The 19245-nt window shown below is 36.7% G+C and overlaps 1 protein-coding gene across 1 annotated transcript in view; it reads left to right on the top strand.

Moving 5' to 3' along the window:
- Nucleotides 1-2272: 2272 nt before the first annotated feature.
- LOC128049413 (UDP-glucuronosyltransferase 2C1-like) overlaps nt 2273-19245 on the top strand; it is a 31864-nt gene continuing 14891 nt past the window's right edge. Inside the window, exons 1-3 of the mRNA XM_052641630.1 lie at nt 2273-2993; nt 12458-12606; nt 14774-14905. Coding sequence (XP_052497590.1) covers nt 2273-2993; nt 12458-12606; nt 14774-14905 — 1002 coding nt within the window. The remainder of the gene's footprint in view (nt 2994-12457; nt 12607-14773; nt 14906-19245) is intronic.

Genomic DNA, 19245 nt, shown 5'->3' with positions numbered 1-19245 from the left:
ACCTTCTAGAACTAACACTGAAAAAAGATGTCCTTTTCATCAGAGGGGGTTGGAATGCAAAATAAAAAATCAAGAAATACCTGGAGTAACAGAAAAGTTTAGCCTTGAGGTACAAAATGAAGCAGCAAAGGCTAGCAGAGTTTTGCAAGAGAACACACTGGTCATAGCATACACATTCTTCCAACAACACAAGAGGCAGTGCTACATATGGACATCACCAGGTGGACAATGCCAAAATCAGATTGATTATATTTTTTCCTGGAGAATATTGTGAGGCTCTATACAGTCAGCACAAACAAGACTGGAAGCTGATTGTGGCTCAGAACACCAACTCCTTATTGCCAAATTTAGACTTAAATTGAAGAAAGTAGGGAAAACTGCTACACCATTCAGGTATGACCTAAACCAAATCCTTTATGATTATACAGTGGAAGTGACAAATAGATTAATGGGATTAGATCTGATAGACAGAGTGCCTGAAGAACTTTTGATGGAGGTTCATGATATTGTACAGGAGACAGTGATCAAGATCATCTCCAAGAAAAAGAAATGCAAAAAAGCAAAATGGTTTTCTGAGGAGACCTTACAAATAGATGAGAAAAAAAGGGAATTGACAGGCAAAGGAGAAAAGGAAAGATATATCCAACTGAATGCAGAATTCCAAAGAATAGCAAGGAAAGAAAAGAAAGCTTTGTTTCCTAAGTGATCAATGCAAAGAAACAGGAAAACAATAGATTGGGAAAGACTAGAGACCTCTTCAAGAAAATTAGAGATACCAAAAGAATATTTCATGTAAAAATGGGCACGATAAAGGACAGAAATGGTATGGACCTAACAGAAGCAGATGATATTAAGAAAAAGTGGCAAGAATACACAGAAGAACTATACAAAAAAAAAAGATCTCAATGACTCAGATAACTTCGATGGTGTGATCACTCACCTAGAACCTGACAACCTAGAGTGTGAAGTTAAGTGGGCCTTAGGAAGCATCACTATGAACACAACTAGTGGAGGTGATGGAATTCCAGCTGAGCTATTTCAAATTCTAAAAGACGATGCTGTTAATGTGCAGCACTCAATATGCCAGCAAATATGGAAAACTTAGCAGTGGTCACCAGACTGGAAAAGGTCAGTTTTCATTCTAATCCCAAAGAAAGGCAATGCCATAGAATGTACAATCTACCACCCAACTGTACTCAGCTCACAAGCTAGCAAAGTATTGCTCAACATTCTCTGAGTGAGGCTTCAATAGTACGTGAAGTGAGAGCTTCCTGATGTTCAAGATGATTTAGAAAACACAGAGGAACCAGAGGTCAAATTGCTCAAATCCGTTGGATCATAGAAAAGGCAGGAGAGTTCCCGAAAAACATCCGCTTTACCGACTACTCCAAAGCCTTTGACTTTGTGGATCACAAGAAACTGTGGAAAATACCAGACCACCTTACCACCTTACTGGCCTCCTGAGAAATCTGTATGCAGGTCAAGAAGTAACAGTTACAGACAGACAGGGAACAATGGACTGGCTCCAAATTGGGAAAGGAGTACATGAAAGTTGTATATTGTCACCCTGCTTATGTGAAATGCTGGGCTGGAAGAAGCACAAGATGAAATCAAGATTTCTGGGAGAAATATCAGTAACCTCAGATATGCAGATGACACCACCTTTATGGCCAAAAGCGAAGAGGAACTGAAGAGCCTCTTGATGAAAGTGAAAGAGGAGAGTGAAAAAGTTGGCTTAAAACTCAACATTCAAAAACAAAGATCATGGCATCCGGTCCCATCACTTCATGGCAAATAGATAGGGAGACAATGGAAACAGTGACAGACTTTATTTTTTTGGGCTCCAAAATCACTGCAGATGGTGACTGCAGCCATGAAATTAAAAGATGATTACTCCTTGAAAGAAAAGCTATGATCAACCTAGAGAGCATATTAGAAAACAGAGACATTACTTTGCAAAACATAAGTCCATCTAGTCAGAGCTATTGGTTTTCCAGTAGTCATGTATGGGTGTGAGAGCTGGACTATAACGAAAGCTGAACATTGAAGATTGATGCCTTTGACTGAGGGGTTGAGTTTATAGAGGTTTGTTTGTTTTTTTTTTTTCCCATCAAAGCTGTTGTTTTTCATTTTAATTCATAATACAAAGTACACAATTCAAAGTTCAGCCCAACCTACTATGAACTGATCGAGAAAGTTAAGGAGAGATCTTTGGATTGTGAGTTTCATGCACTTGACTTAAGCCCAGATTTAATTAAGGCAAGAAGTAGCCATGAAGACTGTGCAAGGCTTCTGCATCCTTTTCATGCTGCAGCTATGTCTCCTTGACTCTGGGAGGACAGGCAAAGTTCTTGTATGGCCTGCAGATTTTAGTCATTGGATTAATTTACAAGTTATTCTAGAAGAGCTTCACCATCGTGGGCATGAGATAACTGTCTTGATACCTTCACCAAGTCTTCTGATTGATCATACCAAGGTTCCCTATAATGTGGAGATCCTCCAACTTTCGGTAACTAAAGAAACTTCGATGGAAGAGCTCAGTACCATTATCTATGAAGCTTCTTTTGACATGTCAAAGTTCTCATGGTGGGAAATGCAAATAAAACTGGCAAACATAGGCAGAAAATTTTTATTAACAAACAAAAGAGTGTGTGACAGTGCTGTCACTAACAAGGAGTTACTCAGCAGGCTACAGGCAGCCAAGTTTGATGTATGTATTGCTGACCCTTTAAGATTTTGTGGGGAATTGGTGGCTGAACTCCTGAATATTCCATTTATATACACTTTTCGGTTTTTCTCTGGGAATGTCATTGAAAGACTGTGTGCTGGGCTTCCTATGCCTTCTTCATATGTTCCTGGTGTCACATCAAGACTGACAGACAACATGACTTTTATACAGAGGCTGGAGAACTGGTTACTGTATACAGTGAGTGACATAATATATTCATATTATGTATTTCCAGAATGGGATGAATATTACAGCAAGGTCCTAGGTAAGAGAAATGTGTATATAGTAAGTATTCTTATATACTATGAAAAATGTAAATATTTATCTGACTGTATGAAAACTTACAAAAAGTATTTTAGGTGAAGAAGATCCAAGCTTCTGTGGCTACACTGGTTTGAATTTTAAAAGAAATAACATGCTTTTTTATGGTTTTGTGTTATATGATTAAATACTGATAATATATCCAAGAAGAAATATTCTCTATACTCATGCATAATATTTTGGAGTGTCTGGAGAACCCAAATCAGACAGTGTTCTTGATTTCTCTAACCTTGGATTTGTTTTCTGTTTTTCACTTCTGCTCTTAAGCAGACTACTTTCTTTCTGATTAACTTGCAGCTTCTAAGGCTTTATATTTGTTTTCTATGAAGTAATGATTACTTGGTGGCCAGGTTTGCAATGCAAGCAAACCTGAAAATAGAAAATAAATAATGTAGTTTGGTTTCATTTTCTCTTGTCTTCTAAAGTGTTAAAACAAGAAGTTTTTTTTTTTTTTCGAAGGATCATATTTCTAACTTTTTTATTTTAACTCACCTCAGTGTTTTGTTCTTGTTGTTCTATTTAAAATTGCATTAGAGGTCAACTAGTGACTTTTGACCCTGAGTACAAAATTTTTCTCTATTTTATCAAGTCCATTTATCCCTTCTATTTTCCTTTTGAATATTTTTTTTTTAATGTTAAGGTGATTATGTTATGTTAAGGAAGTTTTGCATAAGGGATAAATTACCCTTGAGAAAGCAGAATCTTTCTTATATTTTCTTAGATTTTTTTGAGATCCCCTGGGGAAGGGAAAGGATACCCACTCCAGTATTCTGGCCTGGAGAATTCCATGGGCTATAAGTCCATGGGGTCACAAAGAGTCAGACACGACTGAGCGACTTTCACTTTCAGATAGATTTTTTTTGAGTTATTATTAGCATGTAACCCCACTCCAGTACTCTTGCCTGGAAAATCCCATGGACGGAGGAGCCTGGTGGGCTGCAGTGCATGGGGTCGCTAAGAGTCAGACACGACTGAGCGACTTCACTTTCATGCATTGGAAAAGGAAATGGCAACCCACTCCAGTGTTCTTGCCTGGAGAATCCCAGGGACGGGGGAGCCTGGTGGGCTGCCGTCTATGGGGTAGCACAGAGTCGGACACAACTGAAGCGACTTAGCAGCAGCAGCAGCAGCAGCAGCAGCAACATTGTATTAGTTGCAGTTGGCGACAAAAATGTTAATCAATAGTCAACCTATGAAAGAAACGGAAAATTTTATTTGAGCCAATCTGAGGATTATAACCCTGGAGAAAATCTGTCAGGAATCTCTGAGGAATGTTCTGCCCATTAGAAGTTAAAGAATTGTCATATAAGTTTTTGAGAGAAAGGGTTATACATCACAACATTTGATTGCCAGTTTATGTCGTCCTAAAAAATGAGTAGTGGATCATTGTGACCCCTGAAGAGGTTAAGGATGGAATGTTACCGCCTAAAGAGTTACCTTGCTGGTGCAAGGAGGAAAATTTTTCTTTTTTGTAAGCAACTTTCCTGTGTCTTCTAAGGGGATCTAGTTAATGTATAATGCAGACGCACACTGAAGACTAAAACAAGGAGTGCCTCAACTGGCAGATAAATTTTTATGCAAAATTTTTCTGTCTTGCTTTAAAATAATTTTGTTTCAAAAGAGGTTTACAACAAAATGATTAGATATTTGTACATACTGTGAAATAATCACCACAATAACTCTGGATAATATCCATCACTACACATAAATACAAATGGTTTTTACTTGAGAACTCTTAATATCTACTTTCTTGGAAGTTAAGTCACTCAGTTGTGTTCGACTGTTTGCAACCCCATGGACTGTAGCCCACCAGGCTTCTCCATACATGGGATTCTCCAGGCAAGAATACTGGAGTGGGTTGACATTTCTTTCTCCAGGGGATCTTCCCAACCCAGGAATCGAACCCAGGTCTCCCACATTGCAGGCAGACACTTTAACCTCTGAGCCACCAGGGAAGCCTATTTTCTTAGTACCTTTCAAATGTAATACAGTACTAGTGACTAGAGTCACCAGATTGTAAATTACACTCCCTAATTACTTACTTTAGAACTGGAACTTTGAACCATTTGACCACCTTCACCTACCTATTGTGACCATGACCCAACCCTAGCATCTGGCAATCACCAATCTTCTCAGTGTCTATAGCTTGTTGTAGTTTTTGTTTTGTTTTCTCTTTAGAATCCATATATAAGTGATATATTTGCCTATCTTACTTCACTTAACATCATATCCTCAAGGTCCATCCATGTTGAGGCAAATGGCAAGTTTTCCTTGTTACTCATGACTTAATAACATTCCACTCCATCTGTCATCATGTTTTCTTTATACATTCACCTATTTATAAACACCTAAGTTGTTTCCATGTTTCTGGCTATTGTAAACAATGCTTCAATGAGCCTGAGAGTGCAGTGATCTGTTTTTTGTTTGTTTGTTTTGCTTTATTCTTTTTTTATGTTATATCCAGAAGTAGAAATTTTGGATCATATGTTAGCTTTATTTTTAAATTTTGAGGAATCACCATCACATCTTCCATATTGGCTATATTGATTTACATTTGCATTAACAGTGTTAAGGTGTCTCTTTTAACTACCTACTCACTAACATTTGTTGTCTCTTATCATTTTGATGATCACCATTATAACAGGTACGAGATGTTACTTCCTTGTAGCTTTGCTTTGAATTTTCTTGGTGACTAGTAACATTGAGCATTATTTCATATTATTATTAACTATTTGAATCTTTTCTTCAAAAATTGTTTATTCAGGTCTTCAGCTAATTTTTTAAGGAATTATTTTTTTTTTTGTGGTATTGAATTTTATGCGTTCTCCCTATATTTTAGATGGTAACACCTAGCTGAGAAAAGATAAGCAAAAGGCAAAGGAGAAAATGAAAGATATACCTATCTGAATACATAGTTCCAAGGAATACAAGTGAGAGATAAGAAACTCCTACTAAGTGATCTATACAAAGAAACAGAGGACAACAATAGAATGGGAGATATCTTTAAGAAAATTAGAGATAACAAGGGAATGTTTCATGCAAAAATGGGCACAAAGAAGGACAGAAATGGTATGGACCTAACAGAAGCAGAAGATATTAAGAAGAAGTGGCAAGGGTACACAAAAGAACTATACAAAAATGATCTCTATGACCTAGATAATCTCTACTGTGTGATCACTCACAGAGAGCCAGACATACTGGGATGAAAAGTCAAGTGGGCCTTAGGAAGCATCGCTATGAGCAAAGCTAGTGGAGGTGGTGGAATTCCAGTTGAACTCTTTCAAATCCTGAAAGATGATGATGCTGTGACAGTGCTGCACTCAGTATGCCAGCAAATTTGGAAAACTCAGCAGTGGCCACAGCCTGGGAAAGGTCAGTTTTCATTCAAAACCCAAAGAAAGGCACTGTTGAAGAATGTTCAAACTACTGCTCACTTTGCACTCATTTCATAGGCTAGGACAGTAGTGCTGAACATTCTCCAAGCTAGACTTCAACAGTATGTGAACCAAGAACTTCTAGATGTTCAAGCTGGATTTAGAAAAGGCAGAGGAACTAGAGATCCAGCAGAAATTGCTAAAATCTGCTGGATCCTAGAAAAGTAAGAGAATTCCAGAAAAACATCTATAACTGTTTTATTGACTATACCAAAGCCTTTAACTGTGTGGATCACAACAAACTGGAAAATTCTTCAAGAAAGTGAACACTAGCCCATCTTACCTACCTCCTGAAAATACTGTATGCAGGTCAAGAAGCAACGGTTAGAACTGGACATGGAACAACGGACTGGTTCCAAATTGGGAAAGGAGTCTGTCAAGACTGTATATTGTCACCTTGCTTAATTAGCTTACATGCAGAGTACATTACAGAGAAGGCAATGGCACCCCACTCCAGTACTCTTGCCTGGAAAATCCTATGGATGGAGGAGCCTGGAAGGCTGCAGTCCATGGGGTCGTTGAGGGTCGGACACGAATGAGAGACTTCACTTTCACTTTTCACTTTCCTGTATTAGAGGAGGAAATGGCAACCCACTCCAGTGTTCTTGCCTGGAGAATCCCAGGAATGGGGGAACCTGGTGGGCTGCCGTCTATGGGGTTGCACAGAGTCGGACACAACTGAAGTGACTTAGCAGCAGCAGCAGAGTACATCATGTGAAATGCCAGGCTGGATGAAACACAAGCTGGAATCAAGATTTCTGGGAGAAATATCAATAACCTCAGAAATGCAGATGACAGGACCCTTATGGCAGAAATCGGACAGGACCCTTATGATAGAAATCGAACAGGAACTAAAGTCACTTGCTGAAGGTGAAACAGGAGAATGAAAAAGCTGGCTTAAAACTCAACATTCAAAAACGAAGATCATGGCATCAGGTCCCATCACTTCATAGAAATAGATGGGCAAAAAATTGAAACAGTGAGAGATCATATTTTCTTTGGAGCTGTCATTTGCAGGGCTCCAAAATCACTGCAGATGGTGGCAGCTGCCATGAAATTAAAAGAAAAACTATGACCAACTTAGACAGCATATTAAAAAGCAGAGACATTGCTTTGGCAACAAAGGTCCATATAGTCAAAGTTATGGTTTTTCGAGTAGTTATGTATGGATGTAAGAGTTGGACCATTAAGGGGGCTGAGTGCCAAAGAATTGATGCTTTTGAATTGTGGTGTTGGAGAAGAGTCTTGAGAGTCCCTTAGACTGCAAGGAGATCCAACCTGTCAATTCTAAAGGAAATCAATCCTGAATATTTATTGAAAGGACTGATGCTGAAATTGAAGCTCCAATACTTTGGTCACCTAATACGAAGAGCTGACTCATTAGAAAAGACCCTGATTCTGGGAAAGATTGCAGGCAAGAGGAAATGGGAACCATAGAAGGTGAAATGGTTGGATGGCATCACCAACCAAATATAGTGGACATGAGTTTGAGTCAGTTCCAGGAGATGGTGAACGGCTGGGAAGCCTGGAGTGCTGCAGTTGATGGTGTCACCAAGGGTCATACATGAGTGCATGACTGAATAACAATAACAACACATATACAGACTTATGGTTTGCAAATATTTTTTTCTCTGTTCATAGGCTGCCTTCTTTTTTGTTGATCATTTTTTTTCTGTGCAGTGTGCAGTAACTTCTAGTTGTAAGTAGTTCCACTTGTTCATTTTTAATTTTGTTACTTATATTTTAGGTGTCATATTTAAATTCACTGCCATGATGAATGTCAAAAATTATTTTCCCTTGTTTTCTTTGAGGAATTTTGTGGTTTTAGGTCTTATATTTAAGCCTGATCTATTTTAATATAATTTTGTAGTAGAGTGAGTTCATTGAATATTTTTGGCTTCCTTGTGAAATACTAGTTGACTACATATGCATCAGTTTATCTTTGGGCCTTTGCTTCTGTTCTAATGGACCTGGTGACTATTTTTAAACCTATGTATTGCTTTGATTACTATAGCTTTATAATATTCTTTAAAATTAGAGTGTGTGATGCCTACAGCTTTTTATTTCTCAGGAATGATTTGTCCATTTGGAACTTTTTCATTTTCATATGAACTTTTATTATTTTTCTTGTTACTGATTTTAACAGATGTATCTTTAATACCCTATCATTACTAAAAATTGTGTTTATTCCTAAAAAGTTAAAAAAAATTATAGCTATGATCTCTTATTTTATATAGCCACTTCCTTTTTTGAGTATCTATTCAATATTTCCTCTGAGAAATTATTCAACAACTCAAAAACAATATGAGTGCTTCTAATGAACTGTGCTGCCTGACAATATGCAATATGTTAAAAAAAAGTCATATGACCTAATCAAGGTCAGCATGTTGCACTGAAACTTCTTCTGGGCATTTTGTGACAAAAACACGTGCTTATATCTCTAGACATGGCCCTATAAAATGTGGGCAGAAAGCATCACACATCCATGTTGAGAGTTCAAGCTACAAAAGGCAACACTAAGAAAAAAATAACTTAAAATTTCATCTAGATTACATTTTCTGATCATGGATTAAGCCTTAATTGATCTACAACTTGGTTGAACTAGTTTGTTTACTTCTGGTCCCAGCAGTCTGACACTCAGTTTAGGAACATCTTTTTGAGTGATGCCTTATTGATAGGGTATTACTCTGTCCCTGATTTTTACATAGTTATTAGCAACTTAGAATATATATATATATATATATTTGGTGGACTATATCAATAATCTGAGAAGAGTAAAAACTTGATAAATAGAAGAACCACATTTCTTTTACTCTCATAAATGTTAAAATGCTCTAAGATATAGATATAATTTAGCTATTCAGAATTTAAAATCTTCATTATGTTATGTATTGCAAGTATGTTTTTCAAACTTTAAAAATATAACACATAATTTATAAAATTATTCATTAAAACATGTCATGCTGTTGTTGCTGCTGCTAAGTCATTTCAGTCGTGTCCAACTCTGTGAGACACGGACGGCAGCCCACCAGGCTCCCCCATCCCTGGGATTCTCCAGGCAAGAACACTAGAGTAGGTTGCCATTTCCTTCTCCAATGCAGGAAAGTGAAAAGTGAAAGTGAAGCCGCTCAGTCGTGTCCGACTCTTAGCAACCCGATGGACTGCAGCCTGCGAAGCTCTTCCACCCATGGGATAGTCCAGGCAAGAGTACTGTAGTGGGGTGCCATTGGCTTCTCCGAAAACATGTTATAGATATGTTCAAATAATTGATGAGAAATAAAAACAAGAAAGACAGCATTCATTACAAAAAATTCAGAAGCTGTTTATAAACCTTTCAGAGGATAAAGAATTTTAGAATAAAAGTCCTAGGTTAGACAAAACAATGGTCAAAAAATATCCTATAGAGCAATAAAATTGTAATTTGGGAGATGATATTTTCTACTAGACAGAAATATTCCCAGTGAGCAATTAACTTCAATGTATTTTAGCTCAAAAGTAAATTAAAAAAATAAATTACAAAGTAAAACTTATGTACATTTTCCAAAAGATATGTACTCAGTATGAAACTGGATATTGTCATTACCAGAATAAAATCTCTCATTTACTGAGATTTGCTTTGATCTGTTATGCAGATGCATCATCCTAGGAGTTCAAATACCTTATATTTTCTAATAAAAACTTTAGCACACTTAGAACATCAAGGAGACTATTCAAAAAGTCATGTGGTGAGAAACCAGATAGCTATGGTTTCCTTCTATCAGTGACATGGAACACATATTTCAGGCTCTACTACCAAGCCACAGTCATCAAGACAGTATGGTACTGGCACAAAGACAGAAATATAGATCAATGGAACAAAATAGAAAGCCCAGAGATAAATCCACACACCTATGGACACCTTATCTTTGACAAAGGAGGCAAGAATATACAATGGAGAAAAGACAATCTCTTTAACAAGTGGTGCTGGGAAAACTGGTCAACCACTTGTAAAAGAATGAAATTAGATCACTTTCTAACACCACACACAAAAATAAACTCAAAATGGATTAAAGATCTAAATGTAAGACCAGAAACTATAAAACTCCTAGAGGAGAACATAGGCAAAACACTCTCTGACATAAATCACAGCAGGATCCTCTATGATCCACCTCCCAGAATACTGGAAATAAAAGCAAAAATAAATAAATGGGACCTAATTAAAATTAAAAGCTTCTGCACAACAAAGGAAACTAGAAGCAAGGTGAAAAGACAGCTTTCTGAATGGGAGAAAACAATAGCAAATGAAGCAACTGACAAACAACTAATCTCAAAAATATACAAGCAACTTATGCAGCTCAACTCCAGAAAAATAAATGACCCAATCAAAAAATGGGCCAAAGAACTAAATAGACATTTCTCCAAAGAAGACATACGGATGGCTAACAAACACATGAAAAGATGCTCAACATCACTCATTGTCAGAGAAATGCAAATCAAAACCACAATGAGGTACCATCTCATGCCAGTCAGAATGGCTGCAATCCAAAAGTCTACAAGCAATAAATGCTGGAGAGGGTGTGGAGAAAAGGGAACCCTCCTACACTGTTGGTGGGAATGCAAACAAGTACATCCACTATGGAGAACGGTGTGGAGATTCCTTAAAAAACTGCAAATAGAAAAAAAAAAACTGCCTTATGACCCAGCAATCCCACTGCTGGGCATACACACCGAAGAAACCAGAATTGAAAGAGACACATGTACCCCTATGATCATCGCAGCACTGTTTATAATAGCCAGGACATGGAAACAACCTAGATGTCCATCAGCAGATGAATGGATAAGAAAGCTGTGGTACATATACACAATGGAGTATTACTCAGCCATTAAAAAGAATACATTTGAATCAGTTCTGATGAGATGGATGAAACTGGAGCCGATTATACAGAGTGAAGTAAGCCAGAAAGAAAAACACCAATACAGTATTCTGACACATATATATGGAATTTAGAAAGATGGTAATGATGACCCTGTATGCGAGACAGCAAAAGAGACACAGATGTATAGAAAGGACTTTTGAACTCTGAGGGAGAGGGAGAGGGTGGGATGATTTGGGAGAATGGCATTGAAACATGTATACTATCATGTAAGAAATGAAGCACCAGCCTATGTTCGATACAGGATACAGGATGCTTAGGGCTGGTGCACGGGGATGATCCAGAGAGAGAATATGGGGTGGGAGGTGGGAGGGGGATTCAGGATTGGGAGCTCGTATACACCCATGGCTGATTCATGTCAATGTATGGCAAAACCAATACGGTATTGTAAAGTAAAATAAAGTAAAAATAAAATTAAAAAAAAAAAAAGACACCAAAATTCTGGGTAAGCTTCATTATAAAATAGAAACTATTTCACCACCAGATTATTATACAGTGAAATATCTTCACCAATGAGGATAAAATCTTGTAAAATAATAACTTTCACTAACTATAGCAAAGGAGACAATAACTTTAAGAATTGTATTAAAAGTACTCAGAATGTAATTAGTTGTGATAGCACACTTGAGAACAGTAGAAAAAAGATGGGTAAAGCACAAGTTATTTTTCAACATAATCAGAGGCTATTGGAGCAATGATGATGAGATGAATTGGAATTCCAGAAGAGAAGGTGAGACTCTATCTCAGAAGGCTGAGGATTGCTGCCTGCTTCTTGTACTTAGTAGAAGCACATGAATGGGTTCAGGCTTAGCTCAAAACAAAAGACTCCATTGACGGAGAGAAAGCAACAGGCTTTTCATTTTGTTACATACTTAAATCTATGCTTACTTTTTCATATTGACTATCATGTACTCTTCAGGGGAAAAGGCCAATTGATTTACGTTGGGTTGCATAGGCTCAGTATTGATCTTTAAGAATTTACTTAGAAAATTAGGTGGAGATATATCTCTCATTTAACATATCAGATTCCTTTCCCTCTACTATCCTTCATGTTTATTCAGGAAAACCTACCACACTATGTGAGATTATGGGGAAAGCTGACATGTGGTTGTTTCGAAATTACTGGGATTTTGAATTTCCTCAACCTTACTTGCCTAATACTGAATTTGTTGGAGGACTGCACTGCAAGCCTGCAAAGCCCCTACCTAAGGTAATTAAATGTGCTTATTATTGTCCTACATGAATGAAGTGTGAAGTGTTAGTCACTCAGTCATATCCAACTCTTTGCGACCCCATGGACTGTAACCCAACAGGCTCTTTTGTTCATGGAATTTTCCAGGTAAGAATACTGGAGTGGAATAGACATTCCCTTCTCCAGGGGCTCTTCACTACCCAGCTATGAGTATTTATCTCTTAAGATGATTTCTGTTTTTTTTTTGTTGTTGTTGTTGTTAACAATATTTGATCCCCAAACAGAGAAAACAGACATAGAATTTAATGGTCATTATTTTCTTAGACTATACACTACAGTAAGAAGATGAGTAGCCTTTATTTTGGATTATGTATAACTATCTGATTGAAGTAGTCCTCAATATTTTCTTTTCTTGTTCAACGTCCATTCATTACACATGAAAATGTATTATATATAAATTTTAAAATATTTCCTCAGTTCAGTTCAGTTCAGTCGCTCAGACGTGTCCGACTCTTTGCGACCCCATGAATCGCAGCATGCCAGGCCTCCCTGTCCATCACCAACTCTCGTGGTTCACTCAGACTCACGTCCATCGAGTCAGTGATGCCATCAAAATATTTCCTAGTATCTTACAAATTCTATGCTATTTTTTTTTTCTAAGTCGCCTAAGTCATCTCTGAATCTGTGTGACCCCATAGATGGCAGCCCACCAGGCTCCCCTGTCCCTGGGAGTCTCCAGGCAATAATACTCGAATGGGTTGCCATTTCCTCCTCTAATACTATGCTACAATTGAACATAAAGATAACATTATATCTTAAGTCAAATCATCTGTAAACATAGTGTAATAGTTAATTTTATCTGTTCACCTGCCTGGCTAGGTACCCAGCTATTTAGACAAACATTTTCTAGAATTTACTGAGAAGCTCTTTTTAGATGAAATCAACTTTTAAGTATGTGGACCTGAATAAAGAAATTATTCTTCATTATGTGGGTAAGCCTCATCCAATTAGTTTCAGATATGACTAGAACAAAAGACTGAATTCTGCCCGTAGGCCACCTTCAGACTTAAACTACAGCAGTGGCTCTTCTCTGAGTCTCCAGCCTAATGTGCTGTTCTGCAGATTAAACTTGCCAGCTTCCATAACCATGTAAGAAATCTCTTAATATAAATTTCTTTCCTGTCTTTCCATTTCAAGCCTCACACATTTTTTTCTTATTTTATTTAATTGGCTTAGTTTTGCTAGTATTTCAACACAGGATGAAAAGATTTATTTTTATTTTAGTATGATTGAATATACTGTTTTTATTTTTAATTCAAAATTATATATTTCTAATATATTCCTATCATCCTCAGAGTATGTTTTATAGGAATTTTGGCATTACTTGTCTGGTCAGATGTTACATGGCTACCTCATTCCTAATTGTGTATGTGGAAACATATATATATATATATATAATCAAAATAAAAGAAAATAGAAATTTAGAAAGCAGAGAAAAGTAAATTTATAAAAACTGTATCATTGTACTGACAGTGATTCATCAGAAAAAATGAAAGATAATCTTATTAGGATCTAAGGCTAAATATAAAGTACAGCACTGAAACTATTTAACTTAAAGGTAGAAATTTGCTTTGCCAGCTACTTCTGTGTAGACTTGGACAAATTACTTAACCTTACTGAGATAGATTTCCCATTTCTAAATGTATAAATATCTCGTAAAATCACCATATATCTAAGTTAAATGATACATGTAAAGAGCTCAGCAAATGGCAAAAGATAACAGGCAGTCAATAATTTGTAAGCACAAGCAGACATGCACAAAGACACACACATGCCTCAAATATGCTTTACTAAATGAGCCTTTAGTAACAATAATTTTTAATTCACCTAATAAGGATGAGATGGCTAGACGGCATCACTGACTCGATGGACATGAGTTTGGGTTAACTCCGGGAGTTGGTGATGAACAGGGAGACCTGGCATGCTGCAATTCATTGGGTAGCAAAGAGTCAGACACAACTGAGCAACTGAGCTGAATAAGGATTTCAAGCCATCTATTATACACTGAAATGGTTTATATAATGAAATTATGTAATTGTTCTAATAATTCAGACACATTGTAAAAAGAGTGTGACATCTATTATAACTGCAAACTTTTATATTTCAAAGACTGTTTTCTTCACAGGAGTTTGAAGAGTTTGTTCAAAGCTCTGGAAGAGATGGAGTCATGGTGTTTACTCTGGGGTCAATGATCAAAAACCTCTCAGAAGAAAAGTCTAATATGATCGCATCAGCCCTTGCCCAGATTCCACAGAAGGTCAGATAATATTTATTTCAGGGATAGTTATTTTAAAATCCATGATCACGGTAAAGTATACTTTTAAAATGCAGGAAAGGCTATTGATATTGTTAGTCTCAACTTAAGTGAGCGCTAAAGAAAAAGTACAAATGATAAAAGGGGGTATTTGATTGCTATCTTGCTTTAAACCTGGCATTATTAACAGAAAATTCTATTGCATTATTTTCTTTAAATAATGATCTGAAATTAATCATATGCTGCTGTTAAAGCATCAGTCAGCTTTGAGCCTAGGTTTTAAGTCATTCATGTAATTTAACATCTTTGGCTGTTTTTATGTATATCTTTTAAATCTGAAGCATATAAACAAGTTACAAATAACATGACAGAGAATAAAGGAAAAGCTATTCAAAATAATAGGTTTGATTCACAGCATGTCTTGGGACTATATTTTCTTATAATTAATGATTTTAAACATTGTCTTAATGAAACTTGGATATAAGAGCATATATTCTAAAATTAAACCTAAGTAATGTTTCTTCTTGGAGAAGGCAATGGCACCCCACTCCAGTACTCTTGCCTGGAAAATCCCATGGATGGAGGAGCCTGGTAGGCTGCAGTCCACGGGGTCGCTAAGAGTCGGACACGACTGAGCGACTTCATTTTCACTTTTCACTTTCCTGCATTGGAGAAGGAAATGGCAACCCACTCCAGTGTTTTTGCCTGGAGAATCCCAGGGACAGAGGAACCTGGTGGGCTGCCATCTATGGGGTCGCACAGAGTCGGACACGACTGAGGAGACTTAGCAGCAGAAGCAGCAATGTTTCTTCTAATAATCCTAAATAATGAATCTTAAAAATAATCCTAAATGAAATCCTAAATAATGACTCTTAAACAGTTAAAGCTTTAATAATCCAGTAACAGATCTAAGAATATACTTTACAATGTTCCAGCAAACTGCAATTTTATATTAACATCATTCTAGGTTATAACTGAGTGACACCTTTTCCCTAGCTTTAGATAAAACATACCATTACAACAATCGTGTTTCAAATAATTATGACAATTCTTATATTTATATTCCAATTGCTTTCAAAAATTGCTTTGTAGAAGTAACATCCATTTAAACATTTAATCTAAAAAAACTTCATAAAATTATTGCATTTTTAATTGCATTAAAATACAATGCTTAGGAGTGGCATTAAGGAAGGGCTAGAGGCACCAAAAACTCTCTCTCTCCAAAACTATGTTGAATAAAAGTGGCAAGAGGGAACATCCTTGTCGTGTTTCTGGTCTTAGAAGAAATGCTTTATTTTTCATCATTGAGAATAATGTTTGCCACAGGTTAGTCATATATGGCCTTTATTTTGTTGATGTAACTTTCCTCTAGGCTCACTTTCTACAGAGCTTTTTTTTTTTTTTTATCATAAACATGTGTTGAATTTTGTCAAAAGATTTTCCTGGATCAACTGAGATGATCATATGGCTTTACTACTCAGTTTGTTAATGTGTTTCCCCGATAGCTCAGTTGGTAAAGAAACCAACTGCAATGCAGGAGACCCCAGTTCAATTACTAGGTCAGGAAGATCTGCTGGAGAAGAGATAGGATACCGACTCCAGTATTCTTGGGCTTCCTTTGTGGCTCAGCTAGTAGAGAATCTGGTTACAATGCAGGAGACCCGGGTTTGATCCCTGGGTTGGGAAGATCCCTTGGATAAGGGAAAGGCTAACCACTCCAGAATTCTGTCCTGGAGAATTCCATGGATTGTAGAGTCCACGGGGTCGCAAAGAGTCAGACATGACTGAGAGACTTTCACTTTGCTGCTGCTAAGTCACCTCAGTCGTGTCCGACTCTGTGTGACCCCATAGATGGCAGCCCACCAGGTTCCTCTCTCCCTGGGATTCTCCAGGCAAGAACACTGGAGTGGGTTGCCATTTCCTTCTCCAATGCAGGAAAGTGAAAATTGAAAGTGAAGTCGCTCAGTCGTGTCTGACTCGTAGCGACCCCATGGACTACAGCCTACCAGGCTCCTCCATCCATGGGATTTTCCAGGCAAGAGTACTGGAGTGGGTTGCCATTGCCTTCTCCACTTTGCTAATGTTGTGTATCACATTGATTGATTTGTGTATACTGGACAATCCTTGCATCTCTGGAATAAATCCCACTTGATTATAGTGTACAATCCTTTTTATGTATTGTTGGGTCCAGATTGCTAGTGTTTTGTTGAAGATTTTGGCATCTATGTTTATCACTGATATTGGCCTATAATATTCTTTTTTTGTGATATCTTTGTCTGTTTTTGATATCAGGATGATGGTCGACTCATATAATGAGATTCAGAATATTCCTTTCTCTGCAATTTTTGGAAGAGTTTCAGAAAGATAGGTATTAATTCTTTAAATTTTGACAGAATTTGCCTGTGAAGTCATCAGGATTCTGACTTTTGTTTGTTGGAGGATTTTTAACCACAGTTTCAATTTCAGTACTTGTGATTTGTTTGTTTATATTTCCTTTTTTTTTTTTTTTCTGGTTCAGTCTTGGGAGATTGTTCATTTCTAAGACTTTGTCCATCTCTTCCATGTCATGCAATCTTCCATGTATTTTATTGATAAACAGTTGCTTTTAGTACTCTCTTAATATCCTTTGTAGTTCTGTATTGTGCATGGTAACTTCTTTCTCATTTCTCATTTTATTGATTTGACCCCTCTTCCTTTTTTGTTTGATGAGTTTGGCTAAAGTTTTGCAGTTTTGCTTATTTTCTCAAAGAACCAGATTTTAGTTTCATTGATCTTTGCTACTGTTTTCTTTGTCTCTGTTTCACTTATTACTGCTTTGATCATTATGACTTCGTTCTACTAACTTTGATTTTGTTTATTCTTCTTTCTCTAGTTGCCTCAGGTTAAGGTTAGGATATTTACTTGAGATTTTTCGAGGTAATATTTTATTGCTAAAACTTCCCTTCTTAGAACTGTTTTTACCGTGTCTTATATGTTTTTGATATTGTTATATGATATGATATCGATATTGTCATCATTAATCCTTAGATCTTAAAAAATTTCCTCAGTGATCCACTGTTTGTTTAGTAACATACTGTTTAGCCTCCATGTACAATGTTTTCTTGCATTTTCCCCCTTTCCCAATTGATTTCTAATCTCATTGCTTTGTAATCAGAAAAGATGCTTGATACAATTTCAATTATTTTAAATTTACTAAAAGTTGCTTTGTGACCCAAGATGTGATTCATCCTGGAGAATGTTCTGTGTCCACTTGAGAAGAAACTGTATTCTGCTGCTTTCAGATGGAATGTCCTATAAATACCAATTAAGTCTATTTGATCTAATATATTATTTAAGGATTGTGCTTCCTTATTGATTTTCTGTCTGGATGATCTGCCCATTGGTGTAAGTGCCCCACTATTATTGTATTACTGTTGAGTTCTCCTTTTATAAAAGGCTGTTAGCATTTGTCTCCTGTGTTGGGTGCATATACATTTACAACTACTATTACTTCTTCTTACACTGATCCATTGATTATTATGTAGTGCCCTTTATTTTCTATTGTAACAGTCCTTGTAGTAAAGTCTATTTTGTGTGATACAAGTACCACTACTTCAATTTTCTTTTGCTTTACATTTGCATGGAATATCTTTTTTCATCTCCTCACTTTCAGTCAGTATGTGTCCCTAGGTCTAAAGTAAGTCTCTTGTACACAGCATATATATGAGTGTGGTTTTCTTTATTAATTGTCAGTTTATGTCTTTTGGTTAGAGCTTTTAATCTATTTACATTTAAGGTAATTATTAATGTGTATGTTCCTTCTACAAGCTTTGAGCTTGGTTTGCCTTCATTTTATAATTCTTTAAGGTATAACATTAGAATATTAATATATCTACCTCATTAGAACTGATTCAAATGCATTCTTTTTAATGGCTGAGTAATACTCCATTGTGTATACATACCACAGCTTTCTTATCCATTCATCTGCTGATGGACATCTAGGACAGTGCTGCAATGAACATTGGGGTACACGTGTCTCTTTCAATTCTGGTTTCCTCGGTGTGTATACCCAGCAGTTCTATTTGCAATTTTTTAAGGAATCTCCACACTGTTCTCCATAGTGGCTGTACTAGTTTGCATTCCCACCAACAGTGTAAGAGGGTTCCCTTTTGTCCACACCCTCTCCAGCATTTATTGCTTGTAGACTTTTGGATCACAGTCAGAAATCTTCCAGCAAACAAAAGCCCAGGTCCAGAAGGCTTCTCAGCTGAATTCTACCAAAAATTTAGAGAAGAGCTAACACCTATCCTACTCAAACTCTTCCAGAAAATTACAGAGGAAGGTAAACTTCCAAATTCATTCTA

This window comes from Budorcas taxicolor, chromosome 6, assembly GCF_023091745.1.
Source record: "Budorcas taxicolor isolate Tak-1 chromosome 6, Takin1.1, whole genome shotgun sequence".
Classification (NCBI taxonomy): Eukaryota; Metazoa; Chordata; class Mammalia; order Artiodactyla; family Bovidae; genus Budorcas; species Budorcas taxicolor.
This window is presented reverse-complemented; position numbering and strand designations above follow the sequence as displayed.